The sequence below is a fragment of the Scyliorhinus canicula genome, chromosome 12 (assembly GCF_902713615.1).
Source record: "Scyliorhinus canicula chromosome 12, sScyCan1.1, whole genome shotgun sequence".
NCBI classification, from domain to species: Eukaryota; Metazoa; Chordata; class Chondrichthyes; order Carcharhiniformes; family Scyliorhinidae; genus Scyliorhinus; species Scyliorhinus canicula.
This window is the reverse complement of record NC_052157.1, coordinates 28,953,846-28,975,857: the sequence shown is the minus strand read 5'-3', so window position 1 is coordinate 28,975,857 and position 22,012 is coordinate 28,953,846. Positions and strand designations below refer to the sequence as shown.

At 45.3% G+C, this 22,012-nt stretch overlaps 1 protein-coding gene across 2 annotated transcripts in view; it reads left to right on the top strand.

The window, feature by feature from the left end:
• lipca (lipase, hepatic a) overlaps positions 1-22,012 on the top strand; it is a 93,921-nt gene that overhangs the window by 40,802 nt on the left and 31,107 nt on the right. For both annotated transcript variants that reach the window (XM_038813636.1, XM_038813635.1), the window contains 4 exons: positions 2,235-2,352; positions 16,060-16,293; positions 17,386-17,628; positions 18,379-18,499. In XM_038813636.1, coding sequence (XP_038669564.1) covers positions 2,235-2,352; positions 16,060-16,293; positions 17,386-17,628; positions 18,379-18,499 — 716 coding nt within the window. The remainder of the gene's footprint in view (positions 1-2,234; positions 2,353-16,059; positions 16,294-17,385; positions 17,629-18,378; positions 18,500-22,012) is intronic.

Genomic DNA, 22,012 nt, shown 5'->3' with positions numbered 1-22,012 from the left:
CAAATGAACATGCCAAACAAGTCCTGGTCTCAAAGCCAACACAGTAACTGGCTTGTTTTAACCTTCCAAGGAAAGAGTGGCCCTCCCTTAACAGGTTCAGGATAACAGCCACGGCCCCTGCTTGGCCAACTTCCAATGTGCCTATGGGAGAGAGCAGTCTATGCACCACATCATAGAAGAATGTCCAACCCACAGATTCAGCGGAGGCCTATCCGCACTCGACACAGCAGGACAAGAACAAACTGCTCGGCTTAGGGCCATTGCATTCACTAAATAAATTAAAAGGGGAAAAACAGTTTGATGGGCCGAATAGCCTACACCTCCTATCTCTTATGTCCTTATGGGAGTTATTGTAGGATGGAACTCAGGATGTTAACTGAGACGTGTTGAATACGGGAATAGAATTGTGGATAACAGTTACTGTGGTGTTAGTGGGGGGTGTAAGCAATGGGTGAGGTGATTTATAGAGATTAGGTGATGTTTCAGAAATGGGGTTGAAGTCAAACTCAAAGAAGTTATCCACCATCGGTCTGAGTAGCGAAGGGAGTTTTTGGCAGGAACTGAACAAAATGGCCTCTCACCAGGTTGCTGAAGACCCGAATGTATCGTCTTTGGCAGGAAAGCTGTGTGCCGCTCGGAATTGAGCTGTACATCTTGCCAGAACTGGTTCCATTGCTGTCTGATTTACATTTGGGTGAAGCTTTTCAGAATTCAATTGGAATTTGGGTCAAACACATTTCACAGTGAAAAATCTCCCCATGGAACTGATTGTTGCAGGGACGAAGACAGATTGTTACACTGTCCTTGAACTATGGGTGAATTTCATTTTCGAGAGACAGCAAAGTGCACGCTGCATTATTCCAGCAATTTCACATTCTCCGGTGTCTGTACACTTGGGAATTTTATCCACTGATCGATTAGGAAGCCACAAAGTGGAAGAATCCTGCTGTGTTATGTACTCTGGCATAACACAGGCTGCAACACGATGCAGCTTTGACCAAAGGATACTCCTGACTTTGAAGTAAGTTCAATCTGATTTATTGAACCATTAGCACAGTTCTTGATGAGGTCGACTCTCCTGCTAATCTTGCTATAGTAACTCAGTCTAACTAACCAGTCTGCTCTAAACCACGTGGTGGGTGTGATGCTTCTGATCAGCCCCTGTCCTACTCCCTAAGTGTTGCCTGTGGAAAGAGACAGCATGTGTGCCCTGTCCTTATATATGGGTTGTGTAATGCCCCCTTGTGGTAGTGTCACCTCTGGGTGTCTTGACTGCCCATTGGTTGTGTCCTATTCTATGTGTTCATTAGCTGTATGTGTGCATGTCATGACATCTCTGGTGCTCCCTCTAGTGTTTACTTAGTCGTAGTGTATTTACATTAACCCCTTGTGTATTTACAGTGATGCATATCACCACAAATCCTAAACACTATTCTGACCAAAATACTGCTTCTTGTATACAGCAGCTGAGTGTGAATTGCGATAAAACACCAATGCTATTGCATAAAAGATTTCAGATTCAAAGTGAACTGTTTTACTCTAATTCAATACACATTTCAAAGATGAATTCCTTGGACACAAACACCTAACAAAGAAAGCGTTACATTTAAAGCACCTCTCTTGTAATCCTTGGGAAATCTCAGAGTGTTTAACAGCCAGCATGCTTTTGAAGTGTAGTCATTGTTGTAATGTAGGGAAACAGGATAATCAATTGACACACACTAAGCCCCCACAAATCGTATTGAGATAACTGAGCAGGTCGAGGGCAGCACGGTGGCGCAGTGATTAGCCTGTTGCCTCACGGCGCTGAGGTCCCAGGTTTGATCCCGGCTCTGGGTCACTGTCCGTGTGGAGTTTGCACATTCTCCCCGTGTTTGCGTGGGTTTCGCCCCCACAACCCAAAGAGGTGCAGGGTAGGTGGATTGGCCACACTAAATTGCCCCTTATTTGGAAAAAATGAATTGGGTACTCTAAATTTTAAAAACCTGAGCAGATCGCCCGTTTCAGTGATTCTGGTTTCAATTTACCATTTGAGCGTTTCATGTCTTTGGTCGAGAGGAATCATTTTGTTTGAGTCAACACACAACCAGCCACTCCCATGTCCTGTGTCCTTATTTTTGTTTGGTTATTGGTGGAAATGCGGGGCCATTAATTTTGCACATGCAGAAGTTTCCCATTAGATGTGGATTTGCCAAAGCGCTTCTAATGAAAGTGTGAATCTTTTACATTCTCAGGAATTCTTTGGTTTTCCAAAAGGAAAGGTTCACCTGATTGGATACAGTCTTGGAGCCCACGTTTCGGGATTTGCTGGAAATTATATCACTGGGACAAACAGAATTGGAAGGATAACAGGTAACATTGAAATACAGTGGGGTGGGGTTCACGTGATGCGAGTGTGGGATTAACTGTGTTCTGTGAGCTCTGGCATGACTCAATCAATGAGCGTGATATACCGGCTGGTCACGCTGGTGGGATATCCCAGTCCCACGCTGGCGCAAGGTTTTCCCCGGTGATGAGGGATACATTTACCGGGAAATCCCGTTGCCAACGGCGGGATCGGTAAATCCTGCTGGCCTGGCCACCTCCGCCGGCGAAAAACACGTGCTGTGTGGGTCGGTAAATCCCGCCCTATTTTCCTTTAATGTATCGTGCTCACATATCTCGTGCTTGACTAATCCAGGAGTGAGAATTCCATAAATGTCCCTGGAAGATTTCTGGCTAAATGGTGGTGGCAAAATGCCGAGAAATAGTTGTGGTATTACCAAACATGAAGGCAATGCAAGGGTTAATGAAATGTATACAGACAGCCACTAGAGGGAGCTAGTCCTATGAGTATATAAGGGATGATGCTGAGCCTTGTGGGTCAGAAGAGACAGAAGAAGATACAGACAGACAGAAGACAGATGAGGCATGAGAGTGGGAACAGTTGTATACTTGAGAGTTCTGTAATTAGAGATAGCATAGTTTAATATAGAAACCTTCTAAGAACGAATCTTCATTGGTAGTGTAATAAATTTATAGTTTTGTTTGTTAACAAAGCTTTGCGTTCTTTATTCAACACTACGCATCCAAGCCATCCAGGTAAAATAGAGAACACAACAATGCTGAGAAAATTATCGACCAAAAAGAGCAGTCAGAAGTGCCGGGTGGAGCCAGCTCCTCAACATGGCGACTTAGTGAGCAAACAAACTCTCGATCTGGCACTCTCAAAGGCATTACAACTAAGTACTGCTAATATTATTAGGGTCATTGACGAGAAACTCTGTCTGATAGTACAAACATTCAGTGCTTATACTACAGAGCTGCAGGTTAAAGGCTTGACGGAGAGCAGTAGAGAATTAGCACTGTCGAAAATGCAACTTCCTCAGTAGAGATCTGCTTGGAAAAGCAGCTGCGTGGTATGTCAGAATTCCCTGACCACCTGGAAAATGAGGCCGGAGGTAGAATGTCCGGATTGTTGGTTTGCCAGATGAAGCTGAGGGTAAATTCCCAATTAAATTCTTTGAGGGCTGGCTACCACATCTCCTTAATTTAGGAACAAAAAGGCAGGCATGTTAAATTAGAAAGGTCAGTACCCTGACTCTGAGGACGAGGGACAACCAACCACCTTAGCCCGTAATTAGCCATTTTTGCAATTTCAAGGATCGCCAAGTATTGGAGGTAGCTAGACGTAACTGGGCTTTGCTCTATGAGGGAAAGAAGGTCTTCTTTTTTGAAGCTTTCTCGGCAGCAATACATCAGAGACGCATGGGATTTGTTGAAGTTAGGAGATGCCTAAAGACCATTGGAGTGCAATATGCTGCACTGTATCGCTGTATTATGCTACTCTGAGGGTGACATGGGGCAACTCTATAAAGATGTTCGACTATCTTGCTAAAGCCTTGCTGTTTGAGAACTCCAAGAAAGGCAACAATTTGGGTGACAGACTGCGGTTCACTGTACAATCCGGACTCTATACCTTGACATTATGATTCTTTCCTGATTCTGTGTTGGTATTTTTCATTCTGACAGGGATGATTTAGTAATTGCTCACTTTGAACGTTTTCATCCTGAAGAATGGCAGAGGCTTCTATCTGTCTTGAATGAAAATTACTCCTCAGCATGTTCCTTCATGTTAAGGAATATGCTTTGCTGCTTGCATGGTAGTAGGGCTGTGTGAACAATATCCCTTTTCCATTCTCTGCGTCCATTGAGGTATATGTTTTATGGTCCCCTTTGTTCTGATCATGGTGAATTTGAGTAGCGCCACTGCTGGGAGGTGGATAAAGTCTTAATAGGAAGGGTTGGAATGCAGAATGGGCATTCTGTGCTCGTCCCTTTCGCAACATATTGGGCGGGATTCTCCAATCTCCGATGCCGAAATCGCGTTCGTCGATCTGCCGGAGAATCCCCATTGGTGCCGAAACCGGGGCCGGCCCACTTTCTCAATGCTCCGCCTCCTCCAAAACGGCGCAGTCGGGTGGGAGCCGATCCGCGGGCAGGGGGAGTTTGGCGAGGGGTGGGGGCACTGGTGGTGGGTGGTCCGGGAGTGGCGAGGCTGACCAAAGGGGGAGCATTATTTGGCAGTCCGGGTCCGCGCGCAGCTGCCACCATGTTGCACGGCGCAGCCATTGCAGGCCGCCGCCGTGCACATGCGCAGCCACAGATCCGGCAATTCCATGGCCGTATCTGCAGTTAGAGACGGGAATTTATGCTGCGTGCCTGCTAGCCCCAGACCAGACGGAGGATCGGTGGAGGTTTTGTGCCGTTTTTTCAGGCGTCAAACACCACTTTTCCCATGCCGGCGTCAGCACTTAGTCTGCAAATCGGAGAATCCAGCCCATTGTGTCTCCTACCTTGAGGAGAAATCTCCTTGGTGTAATTATGGAAGGCTTGTAGGTACAGCTCTACAGACTCAGAAGATTACCCCCTTAGAGGGTGGCACGATTGTTCCACCCCGTTGCCCTGGGTGCATTGAAGAAGAGCCCAAAACGGGTTTTGCACTGGGTGCCAAGCGACACGCGAGCCACCCAACCCGCGGTGCCCTGGGAAATCTGGATCAGACCCTCGCATGTTGGGTGACCTTCTGGGCAGGGTGATACCGTGGCACTGCTGGTCATCCTGGGCAACATGGCAGTGCTAGCCTGGCACTCTGGCGGTGCAACCTGGACGCCAGCCTGGCACTGCTAAAGTGCCAAGCTGGCATTTATTGCCCGACGGTAATCGGGCTAGGGTGTGGCACGTGGGGTGTGTGGGGAGCCCAGTGGCCTCCTTACAGTAAGTTGGGGCTTGGGAGTGGGGGGATTTAAAAATGAGGTCCCGCTCTCTCCCTGAACAGAGTGGTTTCGGCGAGCGGGGATCCTCAGAGCGGGAAGTGGGACTAAGTGGGGCTCGGCTGCACATTCCCCACTGAGGGCCTGTATCTAACCCGAACCATCTTAGATAGCATTGTGTTTCTCAGTGCTGCGAGCGCTGGGAAACACGAGGCTAAACATGCTCACTATGGGACCCATTTGGTACGATCGTGCACAAAATGTGGGATTGACTGGTGAGAAACACCCCAAGCCTTGTGGGTAAATCCCGGCCTGATTCTCACCCACAAAGCAGCGGGAAACAGCCCGCCAAACCCGCCCAAAATTACACCTAGGGCGGGATTTACCGAGAACCCCACCGCATGTTTTTCGGCGATAGACACCGCGAGACCTTGTTCCCGGGACCTACCTGCCTCACAACACCTTGCGAGATCTTATGCGATCTTGCAAGACGTTGCGATGTGAATCCCGCCCATTGTGGAGCATCACGTTTTGGCCGATCTGCATGTTAGAGCGAGCCTCACTCTAATATGAGGTTTCCTGAGGTAACCGAGGCGTTGGGATCTGTCTCCTTCACCTCGGGCAAACGCCATTCAGTAATCACAAACGGGGACCAGATGGCACGTGGGGGTCTCCCAGTGGATCGGAAGCCCCCAGGTGCATGCCCTCTGGGCAGGGTGGCACCCTGGCATTGCCGGTGCCACCTGGGTACCCTGGCACTGCCAGCCTAGCATCCTGGCAGTGCTACCTGGGTGCCAGCCTGACACTGCCAAGGTGCCCAGGTGGCTCTGCCAGCTGGAAGGGGCACTCCCAGGGTACCAGGTTGGGATGGCCAAGCTGACACTTTTCACGCAGCGGCCATCTAACCGGGGTGCCCTGCGCAGGTGTTGAGGGGTACGGTGGGTCCCTGTGATCCCCTCATAGTGAGTTGGGACTTGGGAAGGATTCGGGGGTTGGGTCGGGGGCTCCAGAAATCGGGGTGCCACTTAAAAATCGATCTGTTGTTACACTGAGGAGTTCCAGCGAGCGGAGCCCCTCAGTGCAGAAAACGGGGTTATATGTGACCTCGGCCGCACGCTCCCCGCTGATGCCCCCTTTCTAAGTGCATTAAATAGCGGGGCGTTTCTCAGCGCTGCAAGTGCCGGGAAACGTGATAAACGTGCTCGCTATGGGACATTGTTCCCATTTAGTTAAATCGTGCCCAATTTGTCACTGATGCTTCCAGTATGGTTGGAGATGGGGCAAGTATGTTTTGGTGCTCGCCCAAGCAGGGCGGGAAAATCCTTGGCTGGTAAACCATTTTCTGTGTCAATAAGCTACGCTCTCTTTGGCTGAATAAGCAATGGCAGCAGCTACTTTGAAACTTTGCGCCTGGAATGTACGGGAGATGCATCATCCAATTAAAAGAAAGAAGTTTCTGTCTTTCCTTAAAAAGGAGAAAGTTGACAAAGCTTTGTAGCAGGAAACTCACTTCGATGACAAGGGGCACCAGAAATTGAAGCGGGATTGGATTGGGTAGGTGATTTTTTTGCCCCATTCTCGACTAGTAGCCAGTGGGGGTTGCGTTCTATTTAATAGGAATGTTCATTTTAGTCTGAAGAGCTGTGTGAAGGACAAGGTAGGTATGAAATGAAATGAAAATCGCTTATTGTCACAAGTCGGCTTCAATGAAGTTACTGTGAAAAGCCCCTAGTCGCCACATCCCGGAGGCCGGTACGGGAATTGAACCGTGCTGCTGGCCTGCCTTGGGCTGCTTTAAAAGTCAGTGATTTAGCCCAGTGTGCTAAACCAGCCCCTTGCAATTGTTAAGGGGAAAGTATTTCGATAATGAATGTCTACAGCACTCCAAACAACCCTCCTGATTTTGTTACTAAAATCTTTGTGGATTTTGCTGAAGTAGCTTCAACAAATTCCTTCATAGGTGGAGACTTCAACTGCCATCTTAATCCTTTGATGGAGAAAGTTCCCATAACTAGGAATTCTCCCACTCAACCGGCAATGGCATCAGTATCGATATGTGAGGATATGGGGTACATGGTTGTTTGGAGAACAAAGAGTTCACCTTCTTCTCTACTCCCCACCAATTTAATACCAGAATTGATCATTGTTTCATGCTCAAAACAACATTCAGCGGCCTCCTGCTCTATACGTAGTCTGGTCGTCTCCGATCATGCCCCACTCTTCTTGGAATATTTATTCAGGGAGATTTATCCTCAGTCTGGATCTTGGAGATTTGATGCAATCTGCTTAAGGATCATAACTTTATCTCGTACTTTAAGGCCAAATTCGATCTCTTCAGTTCAGTCAATTCTCTGTCTGAAGTCAGCCCTTCAATCCTGTGGGCAATCCACAAGGCAAGGGGCTGAGTCATTTTGTATATATGGCCAGCAAAAAGCATAAAATGCAGGAGTGACAGAGCCAGCTTGAAGTAAAATTGCCGGAAACAGGGATGGAGTATTGTCGGAATCCTAGCCATTCAATGCTGAAGGAAATGGATGCAATCCGAACGGCACTGGATTCCTTGCTGATTCAATGTGCTGAGAGGAACAGAAGTTTGCCAAACAAAAGCTATATGAGTTTGGAAATAAACCAAGACGATATTTGATCTTCCTTATGAAGAAGGTGGACATTAGGGGTATTTTCTCTATGCTAGATTGCAAGGGTAATAGGATGATTAAGACGGAGGATATTAATTGGGCATTTAATAGCTTCGATGCCAATTTATATACATCAGGTCAGTCGAGGGGTGCGCTGGTACACTTGGAGCATTTCTCTCCCTTCAAACTCCCAACAATTTCTGAGGACCAAAGATCGACCCTAAATGTTCTTATTGCAAAGGGGGAAGTGGTATATTCCTTGAGGGATCTTCAGTCTGGCAAGGTTTTGGGAGTGAATTTTATAAGGAACTTAAAGACTTGTTAATAGATCCTCTGATTGCTTTGTATAATAATTCATTCAAACTGGGCCTGCTGCCTCAGTGGCTTGAAGAAGTGAATATCTCCTTGAAGGCAGGCAAGAATCCCGAGGAATGTGCCTCCCATACATAGGCTGATTTCACTCTCGAATTCAGACTTGAAATTGTCTAAAATTCCCCTTGATTATCCGGGGCGATCAGTCTGGGTCCATAAAGAGACAAAGTTCATGTAACAATGTTAGGAGTTAATTAAATGTAATTCAGGTCTTCCAAAATCAGGTGGTAGACAGCTTAGTGATCTCCATATCCCCAGTATCATGGCACTGGTCACGCTCGACCAGCTGTGTTGGGCAGGCCACGTAACCTGAAGGTCACCGCAGCTCAGGTGAGGGGCAAGGCTGAAAACGCAGGGCCTTCGGGCCAGTTTAGCTCAGTTGGCTGGACGTCTAGTTTGTGATACAGAGCGAGGCCAGCAGTGTGGGTTCAATTCCCGTACCGGCTGAGTTTATCCACGAAGGCCCCTCCTTCTCAACCTTGCCCCTCACCTGTGGTATGGTGACCTTCAGGTTAAATCACCACCAGTCAGCTCTCCTCCTCAAAGGGGAAAGAAGCCTCTGGTCACCTGGGACTGTAGCAACTTTACTTTGGGGCTTGGACTGAGTCCCTTCAATGTTGGAACAAAGAATAAAGTGATAAAGTTGCTTACAACTTAAAACTATCTGCAGGATTCTCTGTTGGTGGGATCCTCCGCCCCACCGGCAGCATCACCCTCGCCCATGGGTTTCCGAACAGGGTGGGATGGCCCACAGTGGGAAACCCCATTGGCCGGCTGCTGGAAAACGGGGCTGCCAGGACGGAGAATCCTGTCCTATGTATCTCGAATACAGTATACTACACAAAGTTACAATACAAGTTGTACTTGGTTATCCAGAGTGAGCAGACAACTGAAGTGTATCGCAATAGTCATTGTTTAAAATGTGACGTTCCAAACCAGCCTCCTTATACATTTAGTTAACATATAGTGTTGAATAATAATGATCTAAAGAATTGTACTATTACAACTAATCACAGACTGTCATAACGTTTAACTCTAATATTAAGTTCATGGTAATTGCTTCTTCTTAAAACCGATGAGCTAAACTAATATAAGAAATGTCAGAACATAGAACATGGACATGAACAGTGCAGAAGGAGGCCATTCGGCCCATCAAGTCTGCACCGACCTACTTAAGCCCTCACTTCCACCCTATCCCCATAACCCCTCCTAACCTTTTTGGACACTATGGGTAATTTAGTATGCCAATCCACCTAACCTGCACGTCTTTGGACTGGGGAAGGAAACCGGAGCACTCGGAGGAAACCCACGCAGACACGGGGAGAACGTGCAGACTCTGCACAGACAAGTGTCCCAGCGGGGAATTGAACCTAGGACCCTGGCGCTGTGAAGCCACAGTGCTAGCCACTTGTGCTACCGTCTGCTGTTATACGTCCCTCAATTGCACCCATAAGATCCTTCTAGCCTGAACTGCCCATTCAATCTTGAAGCCTATCGACCTCTGCAGCAATTTACACAAGGGGCCTCTTCAGGCATAATCTGTGACTAGGCTCATCCATAGTTAGCTTAATTCTGCCTAACATCCCAAAATGCAACGTCCAGTCAAGTGAAGCCAAGAATAGTCGCATGTTACTAAAACTAAAATTCAAATTCCAAGTTTAATCAGAATCATATAATTGAGCTTTGGTTCATTATTACACAAAAGTAAAACTATTCATGTGACATCAATTTACCTACAGGGCGCCATCTGGGAAAATGCCAACCGGATCCCAGCCTGTAATAGAACAAAGGAAACTCAACTTCAAATATTGCAGGGTCTGCACATTACACCAAGTTTCAGACCCAGGATTGACCCCGCTATATTCTAACTATGCCAAAACTGCAAACTAGTGAGAGGGGAATATACACATTGTAGTTGGTCCTGTGTCAAAATTAAATCCGACTGGTTGGGCATACTTTTAAAAGTTAAAGAGCTTGAGAAGATATTTGATACTGCCTTAGAGTGTGATCCTTTGTTCTTTGTTCTGGGGCTCCCAGACAAAAAGATAATTGACGCCAGTGAGAAACCGCTGTACAATATCCTGACATTTGCAGCACAGAACAAAGCCCTTTGTTTTTGGGTTCACCATAAGCCTCCTGCTCCGAATTAGTGTAGAATTATCATGGATTGCATCGCAATTGAATTTCTGACCTGTATACGCCACATCAAATCGGATGCATCCCAAAAAGTATGGGGCTCCTATCTGAAATGCACAGGCTCCATAGAGTCTGACTTAGTCCTATAAGTTTTCCCATTGGTTATGTAGTTCCGCCTCTATACTAGACTAGAGGGTGAGCACCACTTTGCCATGTCTTCGTGCCTTTATTCCCCCCCCCCCCCCACTTGTCCTCTCTACTTTTCATATGTGTGGAAGCGCCAGGTCTACTGAACCAACTGCGTGGGTTTCTCCTGATATTGATCATGCTGTACCATACCAGTTTTGTATTGATTTTAAAAATGGAAAAACTCTAAGAAAAATATATTTTTAAAAAAACACAGTGAGGCTTAGACGGTGAATATTCTCTGTAAATAATTGTTTCTTGGAGTTACACTTTCCCTTGACAGTTTCAACAGTATTGATACCGGTGGAATAAGGGTTTTTAACCATTGTGCAGCTAGTTTACTTATACCACACGTTACACGAGGAATGCTCAGCAGGTCAGTTAGCATCTGTAAAGAGAAAAGACAGGTGATGATGCTTCAGGTGTGTACTCTTCATCCGATTCAAAGTGATCTTATGTACTTGCTGGGTCTAAACAAAGAAAGTTTCTGTTAACTCTGTTAAATCCGGTTCTTCTTCTCGGCTCATTGCCAAAGGCAGGTTAGCACAGGAACAACATCCCAAAATGCCCAGGAGAAGCGAATCTAAACCTAGGCACACAATCATCGAGCACACAAGGAAGTCATTCAGTCCGTTCAGCCTGTGCTACCATTTTTCCATTTTCCCGTGACATAGAATCAAACTGTAGCAACGCTGTCAAAAACAGACATCACCATTGCTGCAGCAGGCAGTCATATAGCAAGATTATTTTTGCAAAAATGTACTTTATTCACGAAATATCTGACAGGACGTTACAAACATTTCAAAATGGCCATCACTGAAAGTGCAATTCTATTCAGGTTTCCTACACAGATTAAAGGCGGGATTCTCCGACCCCCCGCTGGCACTGGAGATTCAGCGGGGGCGGGATTCGCGCCACGCCGGTCGGCGGCCACTCACAGCAGCCCCCCTGGCGATTCTCTGGCCCGCGATGGGCCGAAGTCCCGCTGGTTCTTTGCCGGTCCCACCGGCGTAGATTAGACTAGGTCCCTTACCGGCAGGACCTGGGGTCCTGGGAGGGGGTGGGGGGGGGGGGGGGCGCGCAGGGTGATCTGGCCCCGGGGGGTGCCCCCACGGTGGCCTGGCCCACGATCGGGGCCTACCGATCCGTGGGCGGGCCTGTGCCGTGGGGGCACTGTTTTCCTACGCGCCGGCCATGTAGGCCTCTGCGATGGCCGACGCAGAGGTGACCCCCCCCACCCGCGCTTGCGCGGGGATGATGCCAGCAGCCACTGATGCTCCTGTGCATGCGCGGACCCGTGCCGGCCGGCGGAGTCCCTTCAGCCCCGGCTGACGCAGTGCCAAAGGCCTTCCATGCAAGCCGCCGGGGTGAAAACCACTCCAGCGCCAGCCTAGCCCCTGAAGGTGTGGGCTGACGCCGGAGTGGTTCACGTCACTCCGTCCCGCCGGGATCCTCCACCCCACCGGGTATGGGAGAATCATTGTATACATTCAATGTGAGTCATACAGTCCAAGTCGCCTTTTTTTTAAATTTAGAGTACCCAATTCATTTTTTCCAATTAAGGGCCAATTTAGTGTGGCCAATCCACCTAGCCTGCACATCTTTGGGTTGTGGGGGTGAAACCCATGCCAACACGGGGAGAATGTGCAAACTCCACATGGACAGTGACCCAGAGCCGGGATTGAACCTGGGACCTGAGCGCCGTGAGGCAGGAGTGCTAACCACTGCGCCACCATGCTGCCCATGTCCTAATTGTCTCTTATACGATTCTCTCCCCTCAGTGCACTGTGACGACTGCAGGATTTTAGATATATTGGATTATAAGCATTTGGCAATGCAAAGGTTAACCTGGGTTAGAGTGTGTTTGACTGCAGTAGTCATGTTTTTAAAAAGAATTTTGTTTTGCAAGTCCAGAAAACTTTTAGGAGCCAGAGGTGAAATTGACCAGAGTAAAAACAGCCAGGGCTAATGTGATGTTGTTTGCCCGGGTGATCCTGGGGTGTTAATGATTTCAGCTTGGAGAGTTCATTTGTTTTCAGCTTGGGGAGATGATATCATTGCTGGGTGGAGCTAAGGGATTCAGACATTTTGAGAAAGCTTTTTTGAGTTGAGTTCTGATCTGATTAACTCTTTAGAACACAGGTAAGGTCTTATGCTCCCAGTAGGATAGTTAAAAAAGAGCAATAGTATTTAACGCATAGCAGACTTGTCTGAGGACAAGGGAAAAGCTGAAACATTCAGCTTTTTAAAGACATCCAGTCAGAGTCTGTAGGTATTCTAAAAGGAGGCAAATCTGTTCTGGAAAGCAAGTATTAATCTGGGATGTCGGATGGTTTGAGAGCTCTATGTTTTTTTCCTTTCTTGTTGTTTAATTAGGAATAGGGATAGTAATTAAGGTTACTGTATTGAGTAGTATTGCTTAAAGGGTAATTGTAAACTATTTTTATTGCGTTAATAATAAAGTTTTGTTTTAAAATACCAAATCCCTATTTCTTTGTGCAATCACTCCTGGAGTGAAGTATTCTTTCCTCACATTCTTACAAAAATAAAGAAAAATATTGGGGTGTTGGTCCCATGTTCTAGCCACTGATGGGGTTTGTTCTGGGATCATAGTAGCACTATGTCTGAAAAGTCTGAGGCAGCGACCTTTCCCCGCTACAGACATGTAGTAAGTGATAGAGACAGGCACCAGAATCAGCCTCCAGACCTTCTATGCTGCTGTGCAAAGTGCTCTAGATTAGAAGACTGTCCCATCACTTTTCTATTACGCATACTGAACCCTACATATTACACCAATCATGTATCACTTCATGTTGTGGCTGAAGACAATTGCATTGAAAAGAAATGTTCCTGTAGAAACTGCACATTGATCAATGAACCTTAAACTAATTAAAATTCATAGCCACGGCAACAATGGCAGATGATTTTCATTGCTGTGAACATTACTTGATATCACTGTGTGTTCACGTTTGACATTCTTTTCAGACCTGTTTTACGCTTGGATAGATATTTCCTCTGTTCCATCGGCATTAACACAAAACACTCTATTTGCAATAGGTATTTTGCATATTACAAGTAATACATGCAATATCAGAATGTGCTCTTCATTCTGTTTGCACATTATTCAGCCACATTTTCAAATATGTCACAATCTGCACACGTCTTTGTAACTGATGGCATTGTCTAGTTGCATCTTTCCATAAAGCAGTAAATCCATCTTATATCCTTGTCCTTTCAGTCACACATGAAAGGCTTATTCACATGTTTAAAGCTATGAGGACTCAACATAAAACCCAAGGAAGAGATTTCCCCCCTGTTTGTTCATCAGAAACAACACACTTTACGTGGAAATCGGGATCCCAACTCTTTCTGTTGTCTTTTTCCCCTGGCAATTCTCACTCCTTCTCTTGAACGAACTGGGGAAATCCTCTTGTGAAAGTTGATCAAAGCTGAGATTCAAACTCGGGTCTGCAATACTGCAAATGTCAGTCTGTTGTGAAACTTTCAATCAGCACGGTAGCATTGTGGATAGCACAATTGCTTCACAGCTCCAGGGTCCCAGGTTCGATTCCGGCTTGGGTCACTGTCTGTGTGGAGTCTGCACATCCTCCCCGTGTGTGCGTGGGTTTCCTCCGGGTGCTCCGGTTTCCTCCCACAGTCCAAAGATATGCAGGTTAGGTGGATTGGCCATGATAAATTGCCCTTAGTGTCCAAAATTGCCCTTAGTGTTGGGTGGGGTTACTGGGTTATGGGGATAGGGTGGAGGTGTTGACCTCAGGTAGGGTGCTCTTTACAAGAGCCGGTGCAGACTCGATGGGCCGAATGGCCTCCTTCTGCACTGTAAATTCTATGATAATCTATGATTAATCTAGGACAAAGGTTCAGCACAACATCGTGGGCTGAAGGGCCTGTTCTGTGCTGTATTATTCTATATATCTAACTCCTGACCTGAAATATCCAGTGTGCCAATCTGACCATAAGCAGCACTAGGATTTTCAATACTTCACCATAGCAGCACCCAATCACCATGCTATCCAATCTACCATCAAATATTGACTATATATATTATATTTTAATTCTATACGGGATCATTTAAGATTTATTTTGCTTTTTTTTTCATTTTTCACTTTATCTTGCCTATCACTTTATACTGGAAATAGTACAGAAATGAAACATTAAGAACTGCAGCCAGTTACTTGAAAAGTAGTTTCGGCTTTCCTTTCCCACACACCATTCATCGGCCAAAGAACGGAGAATCAAGTTGTGACTATGTCTTTTTGCTCCTCAATTGGGAATTGTGCGATGCAGGAAACCTTGGCTGACAATCTGCACTCTAATTCTACCTTGCAATGTGTTAAAAGCCAAATATCAATTGACTGTTTCATAGTGTCGCAGAATAAGAGCATCTATGCTGCTATGTAAAGTGCTCTGGAAGATTCAGCTTTGTAAGAGACATTTTGTGGCAAATGTCCTGAATTAAGATCCATTTCAAACTGTTTACCCACATGGTTTGGAACGTGTTGGTTACAAACCATGGTTTCACTTCAATATTTTTGTGTGTAAGCTCTGGGTACGGTGTGCAATAGTAAACTGAGGTGAATTTAACTCATTCTTTACTTATACTCAACTAAACTGGGGAGACGGTGGCAGAGTGGTATTGCCGTTGGACTAGTAATGGTCTGTTTCAAATTTGATCCAGGTTCAAATGAAATGAAAATCGCTTATTCCTAGTCGCCACCGTGCCTGTCCGGGGAGGCTGGTACGGGAATCGAACCGTGCTGCTGGCCTGCTTGGTCTGCTTTAAAAGCCAGTGATTTAGCCTTGTGAGCTAAACCAGCCCCTATCCTGCCACTGCAGATGGTGAAATTTGAATTCAATAAAGAAATCTGGACTTAAAAGTCTAATGATGACCACGGAACCATTGTCAATTGTAAAAACTCATGTGGTTCACTAATGCCCCTTTAGGGAAGGATATCTGCCGTTCTTACCTGGTCTGGCCTACATGTGACTCCGGACCCACAGCAATGTGGTTGACTCTTAGCTGACCCTTCACGTCCCGGGAAATGTCCATAAAGGGGTGTGGATTCAAGAGACTTGAGCACAAATCTGAGCTCATACGTCTGCCGTGCTGACAGGAAGTGCTGCACTGTTTTTGCTGGTGGGACGTTACCCACAGGCGGATGCGAAAGATCCCTTTGAACCATTGGAAGAAGAGAACGGGAGTTCTGTCAAATGTTTTGGCCAACACTTATCCTGGAACCAAAATCTAAACACTGATGATCTAGCCATTTACCTTACCACAGTTTGTGGGTTATTCCCGTGCGTAAATTGGTGTCTTGTTGCCTCCATTGCAATAGTAACCACTTACAAGAAAAATACTTAAATTGGCGGCAAAACGCTTTGGACTATCGTGAAGTCATGAAACGTGCTTTATGAACATGTCTTTCTTTAATAAGTTTACTCTGTTTATTGCACAGGTCTTGACCCAGCTGGGCCGCTGTTTGAAGGCATGTCATCAACAGAACGGTTATCTCCTGATGATGCAAACTTTGTTGATGCTGTTCACACATTTACACAAGAGCATATAGGACTGAGTGTTGGAATCAATCAACCTGTCGCCCATTACGATTTCTACCCAAATGGTGGCACCATTCAACCCGGCTGCCACCTCAAACACATGTACAGCCATATTGCCCAGTATGGAATTCTAGGTATGATTTGACCTTGGATGAAATGTTTGTCAATATTGCAGCATTATGAGAACAACTAAAAGATGCATTAATAATGCTGATTACGGATTTGATTGATGAGGAGGAAGGGGAATTGCAAAGAACAGGAAGTGTGGAACTCATAGTGGGAATGTCCAAGGTGCTTGTTCAACAGGAAGGAGGATTCGCACAATGCTGTCTGTGCGGCGTTGTGCAAAGACATTCCTTAATCTTAGAGTAACGGACAGAAAGCTCATCTGAAGCAAAAAGGTAATGCAGGCATGACGTAGCCCATCAGCTGCGTCTCACCCACCCATTTATGTTGGAAGAATAGCTAGGAGTGGAACTATCTGTCACTTTGAAGCCTGAATCACAGATTGTGACATTGTGGACAGCAAGACCTTTGTACAGGGCTGAAAGGGAGGGGGGGGGGGGGGGGGAGTGGGGAAAAAGGAGAACTGAAATTGTGTCTCATTCAGCATACATTTCACATAGTATATAACCGTTCTGTATAAAGTAGCCCCTCCGCCTGGAGTTGGACGCATGATGAAAATAGGCTTAAAAAATATAAACAAGCTCATTTATTAACATTTATCTCCATTACTACATCATCCAGTGTTCTTCACAGACAACCTCATTGGCATAGCTAGCTTCCCGTATGTGCATGAGTGGCCTTTACTTTTATTAATTAGCGTTATCTCAGTGCTTTATTGCTGGCACTAACGTAATTCCATAGAATCTAAACTACTTTGTTCAATCAATTTCTAGGCACATGCAGTGAATGAATAAATTCAGTTCAGGATCATAATGTTCTTGTGGGCACAACTTCAATCTAACGCTCCATCTATTCAAATAACATGCATTAGTTTCTGTCTAATCATAATACCCAGGCAATGGTGGGATAATGTTTATTGCTCAAAATATCTTCTCCAGATCGTCAGTAATTGCCTTTGTTCCTTCCTTGTTTTGAGCTGTAGGCATTTTGCATCATACGTTACCCCAGCATCGAAAGGTGCCAATAATTTTCCACCATTTGATTTCTTTTTTTCAAACTTTAAATTATTGCAACTGCTCATTTATTTCATGGTCTCACAGGTATTACAGAAACTGTGAAGTGTGCACATGAGCGATCTGTGCACTTGTTTATTGATTCTTTGCTGAATGAAGACAAACAAATTGTTGGTTATTGGTGCAATGACCTGAGCACATTTAACAAAGGGACCTGTTTGAGCTGCAGGAAGAATCGATGCAACACACTGGGTTATAATATTAAAAAGGTCCGCACTCAAAGAAGCAAGAAAATGTACTTCAAAACCCGTGCTAATATGCCGTACAAAGGTAATGAGCTCAATTGTTTCTATTGCTTGCTTTGCAAAAAAATAAATCAAGTTATAATTCAGATGAAAATGAATCCCTTCCTGGATTTGAACCTAATTAACTGATCTTAGCTGGTACAGCAGTAAGGTTGTAGATGAGGTAAGTCAGGCCAAGCTCCCATCCAACTGCATTTGGATGAGAGGACCCGATGGAAATTAGCCATGATGCCCCATGGTCAAATACTCTGCCAGCGCTTATCAGTGGACACACAGACAAGGTTTTGGAGGTCGCCTGGGTTTCATTTAAATGTACCCCAGCAATAGTCAACATCTTCAGGAAAGAGGAGGAGAGGCAGCACCTTCCAAACCCATGAATACTACCACATAGAAGGACAAGAGCAGCAGATAACTGGGTACACCGCCAGCTGGTGGTTCCTTTCCAAGTCACTCACCATCCTGACTTGGAAATATATCGCCGTTCCTCCACTGTCACTGGGTCAAAATCCTGGAATTCCCTCCCTAACATCACTGTAGGTGTACCTACACCACATGGACTGCAGCGGTTCAAGAAGGCAGCTCACCACCACCACCTTCTCAAGGGCAATTAGAAATGGGCCATAAAAGCTGGCCTAGCAATCCAAACCCACATCCCATAAATTAGATTTTTTTTTAAATTGGAGGTGAAAAAGATTATTGAATAGCAGCTTTTTGAGTTGTGCTGATTTCATTATAACAAAATGAATTTCATCATATCTTATTTCAATTTTCTCAGTTTATCATTACCAATTCAAGATTCGCTTCATCACCCACATGAAACACAATATACTGGAACCTTCTCTCACCGTTTCCTTATTTGGAACAGAAGGTGATGCTGAAAATTTACCAATCAAATTGTGAGTACAGTTTTTTTTAAAGAAAATGTATAAATAAGGAAGTTTTAACCAATTTGTTTCCAGTTTAATGCAGAGTATGGAAGAATTTTTTTTTAAATTTAGACTACCCAATTATTTTTTCCAATTAAGGGGCAATTTAGCATGGTCAATCCACCTACTCTGCACATTTTTGGGTTGTGGGGGTGAAACCCACACAGACACGGGGAGAATGTGCAAACTCCACACAGACAGTGACCCAGAGCCGGGATCGAACCTGGGACCTCGGCGCCGTGAGGCGGTTGTGCTAACCACTAGGCCACCGTGCTGCCCTAGTGTGGAAGAAATTAATGGAATTGATAGCCCTGGGCTGTTTCAAACATCACAAAATCCAGATTATGCCTTATATCAATTTGGTCATCAGTGTCCGGACTTTTTCCCCATAAAAGGCTTTCCCTGTATACCATCAGAGTTCCCTCTGTAAACATCTTGGGCGTGATTCTCCCAAAGGGAGACAAAGTACCGACGCCGGAGTGAAAACCGGAGTGTTCCACCCCCCCACTGGCCCCACATGCAGCGGCGCGCTGTTCACGCCGGCAGCGACCAGGTGTGGTTGGCGCCGGCGTGAACCGTTCGTATTAGGCAGGCCACTTGGCCCATCCGGTCAAGGGGCGATTCTCCGAGCGGAGAATTTTGGGGAAGGGTGGGAGAATCGCGTGGGGGTGCCAGGGCGGCGTGGCGTGAATCGCCCGGCCCCCCGCGATTCTCCCACCCGGCGGCGTGGGGGTCGGAGAATCGCGCCCATGTGGGTAAATGGAAACAAAGGTTATGGGGAGAAAGCAGGATTTGGCTATTGAGTTTGATGATCAGCCATGATCGTGATGAATGGTGGAGCAGGCTCGAAGGGCCAAAAGGCCTCCTCCTGCTCTTATCTTCTATGTATCTATAAATGGGCATCAAATGCTGACCTTCCCAGCAATGCCCAAATCCTGTGAACAAATTATAAAAAATAGAAAATACTCATGGAGTCACAAAATATTTCTGGCAGCTCATAATTATTTTGATGTATACGATGAGCCATTAAATCTTTCTGAAAATGGCAAAACAAGAACCTTTACTCAGGACGATTTTGCTCCCTTTGACTGATGCTCCAGGGATAATTTTTGGGATCGAAGCATGTTAATACAAAGGGATTGGTCATTATTCATACAAGCTGAAACACTGAATCTGCTCGCTGGATCAAAAGCCACCTCATATATAAAGTACAGACAGATGACTACGTTTCAGCAGAGATTTGATGCATCAAATACTTGGGCAAAATAATTAGAATTGTAAATATGCTGCGAAAAGGTTAAATCATTTCCAGAGGTCTTCCTCAACAAATGAATTCTTTCTAGCTCTTAGGGACACCATCCTTGGTTTTTTGAGCAAATGAGTTCAATCCTTCGATGTTTTTTCGTGGCACCTTGCTGGTTTGTGCTGCTTGAAGTACATAATGAGTTGCCTGGCTGTCCAATATCAGGTCTTACAAGAACCTAAAATGCTTTGTCAGTGTTCTGTTTTGAACCTATTTGATATCGGGGACCAAATTTTGACCACCACATTTTCCAGGTCAAACCATGGCTCATGCTTTCTAAAATCATGGACGATTTATTGAGCACTGATATTAGATGCAAAACTTTACAATAACTATGAAAAGTTACAAACATTCACATACAAACAAGAAGCTGAACACAATTTACAGTTCCTTAGCAGAAACATCACTTTTGATGTATTAATAGTTGCTAAAAACATCAGTTTTGCAACATTTAAACTAGATAAACCATCAACTTGTCCAGCTCACAACCATTAACATCCAGGGAACAACTTGACTTTTGATCAAAGTATCCACTTTAATGGAGATCAGTGAATATTATATTTTGGACACTAACATAGCCTCCTTCTTGGGCATTGTTTACCACTCCATTGAAGGTTGCACTTTGTTGATTAAATATAAGTCAGAAGACAAGTTATGACAGCTTTAAAATTCTAATGTGCAATACTGCAGTAACGTGGACCGATTTGGCAGTATTAACCTTCATACTGTCTGCACTTTAACTTAAAATGCACAGGAAGCAGTTAATGTTCTCGTGAACGTGGGTTATGTCAAGATGGAGATTCCTGGGCTGTTTCTGATGTTAGCAGCAGTTTAGATAATTCATTAAAACCCCCAAACAACAAGCAATTGTATTTTAGTGCATTTTATTGTTGCTTTTTCCACCAATTGATTAAATCAGGGGTGGGCAAACTACGGCCCGCGGGCCGCATGCGGCCTGCCAAAGGTATTTCTGCGGCCCACCAAGTCATTAAAAAAAAAAAAAAAAAAAAATCTTTCTAAAAAAAAAAATTAAAAAAAAAAAAAAATTTTTTTTTAAAGGTTAATGGGTGGGGGGGCTGTTGGATTACTTACTGGCATAGGGTGGATACGTTGACTTGAGTAGGGTGATCATTGCTTGGCACAACGTCGAGGGCCGAAGGGCCTGTTCTGTGCTGTACAGTTCTATGTTCTATATGAGGCGCCCAGAATCATAACCGGGTGAAGTAATTATTTTACTTAATATACTATGCGGCCCTTTGTGAATTGTGAATTTCTGAATGCGGCCCTTGCACTGAAAAGTTTGCCCACCCCTGGATTAAATAATATCACTTGAGGTGAAGTTGGGTTTGCCTTTGTTCAAATACACAACAATTTTAGTGTCATCAGAAAAGTTTTTTGTACAACCTCTTATAGAACTTGATAGGGAACCTATCAGGACCGGGGGCGTTACCCGTTTGCCTTGATCCAATACCATTCAGTATCTCCTCAGGACTTAACAGGGCCTCCAGCCCATCCCTCCTCTCTCTCGCTCTCCACTAATACTGGAAAGGGCAACCCAGCTAAAAATTCGGCCATCTGAACTCTCCTCTTGGACCTATAAGGATTCTTGTAGACTGTCTCAAAAGCTACGTTGACTTTGTCCAGGGCAGAGTTCAGACTGCCGCTCAAATCTCTAACTTGTAAGATCTCCCGGAAAGCTGTCTGGAGCTTAAGATGATAGATTAAAAGACACCTGGCCTTCTCCCTATGTTGATAAAGTACCCCCTTGGGCACCTTGGCTGGTCTACCGCCTTACCTACTGTCATCAGTTCAAACTGCATCTGCAACTATTTCCTGCTCACCAGGAACTCCAGAGTCCTGATGGCCCACCTCAAGGACAAAGTCCACCAGCCTCTGCTCTACCCTTGCAGTCCTGTCCATATGCTCCATATAGGAGATTATATCCCCTCTAATAACTAACTTAAGGGCTTCCCAGAGTGTGGAGGGTCAGACAGTCTCATTCTTATTAAACCTGATATATTCCTCAATGGCAGAAGTTAGATGCTTACAAAATCCTTTATCTGCTAATAGTGCTGCTTCCAACTTTCCCCCCACTGAAAAGGACCTAAATCCAGAACCTAGTCCACAAAGTGTGGCGCATTGTGCGAAATTACAATAACCGAGCAGTCCGCCTTCCGAAC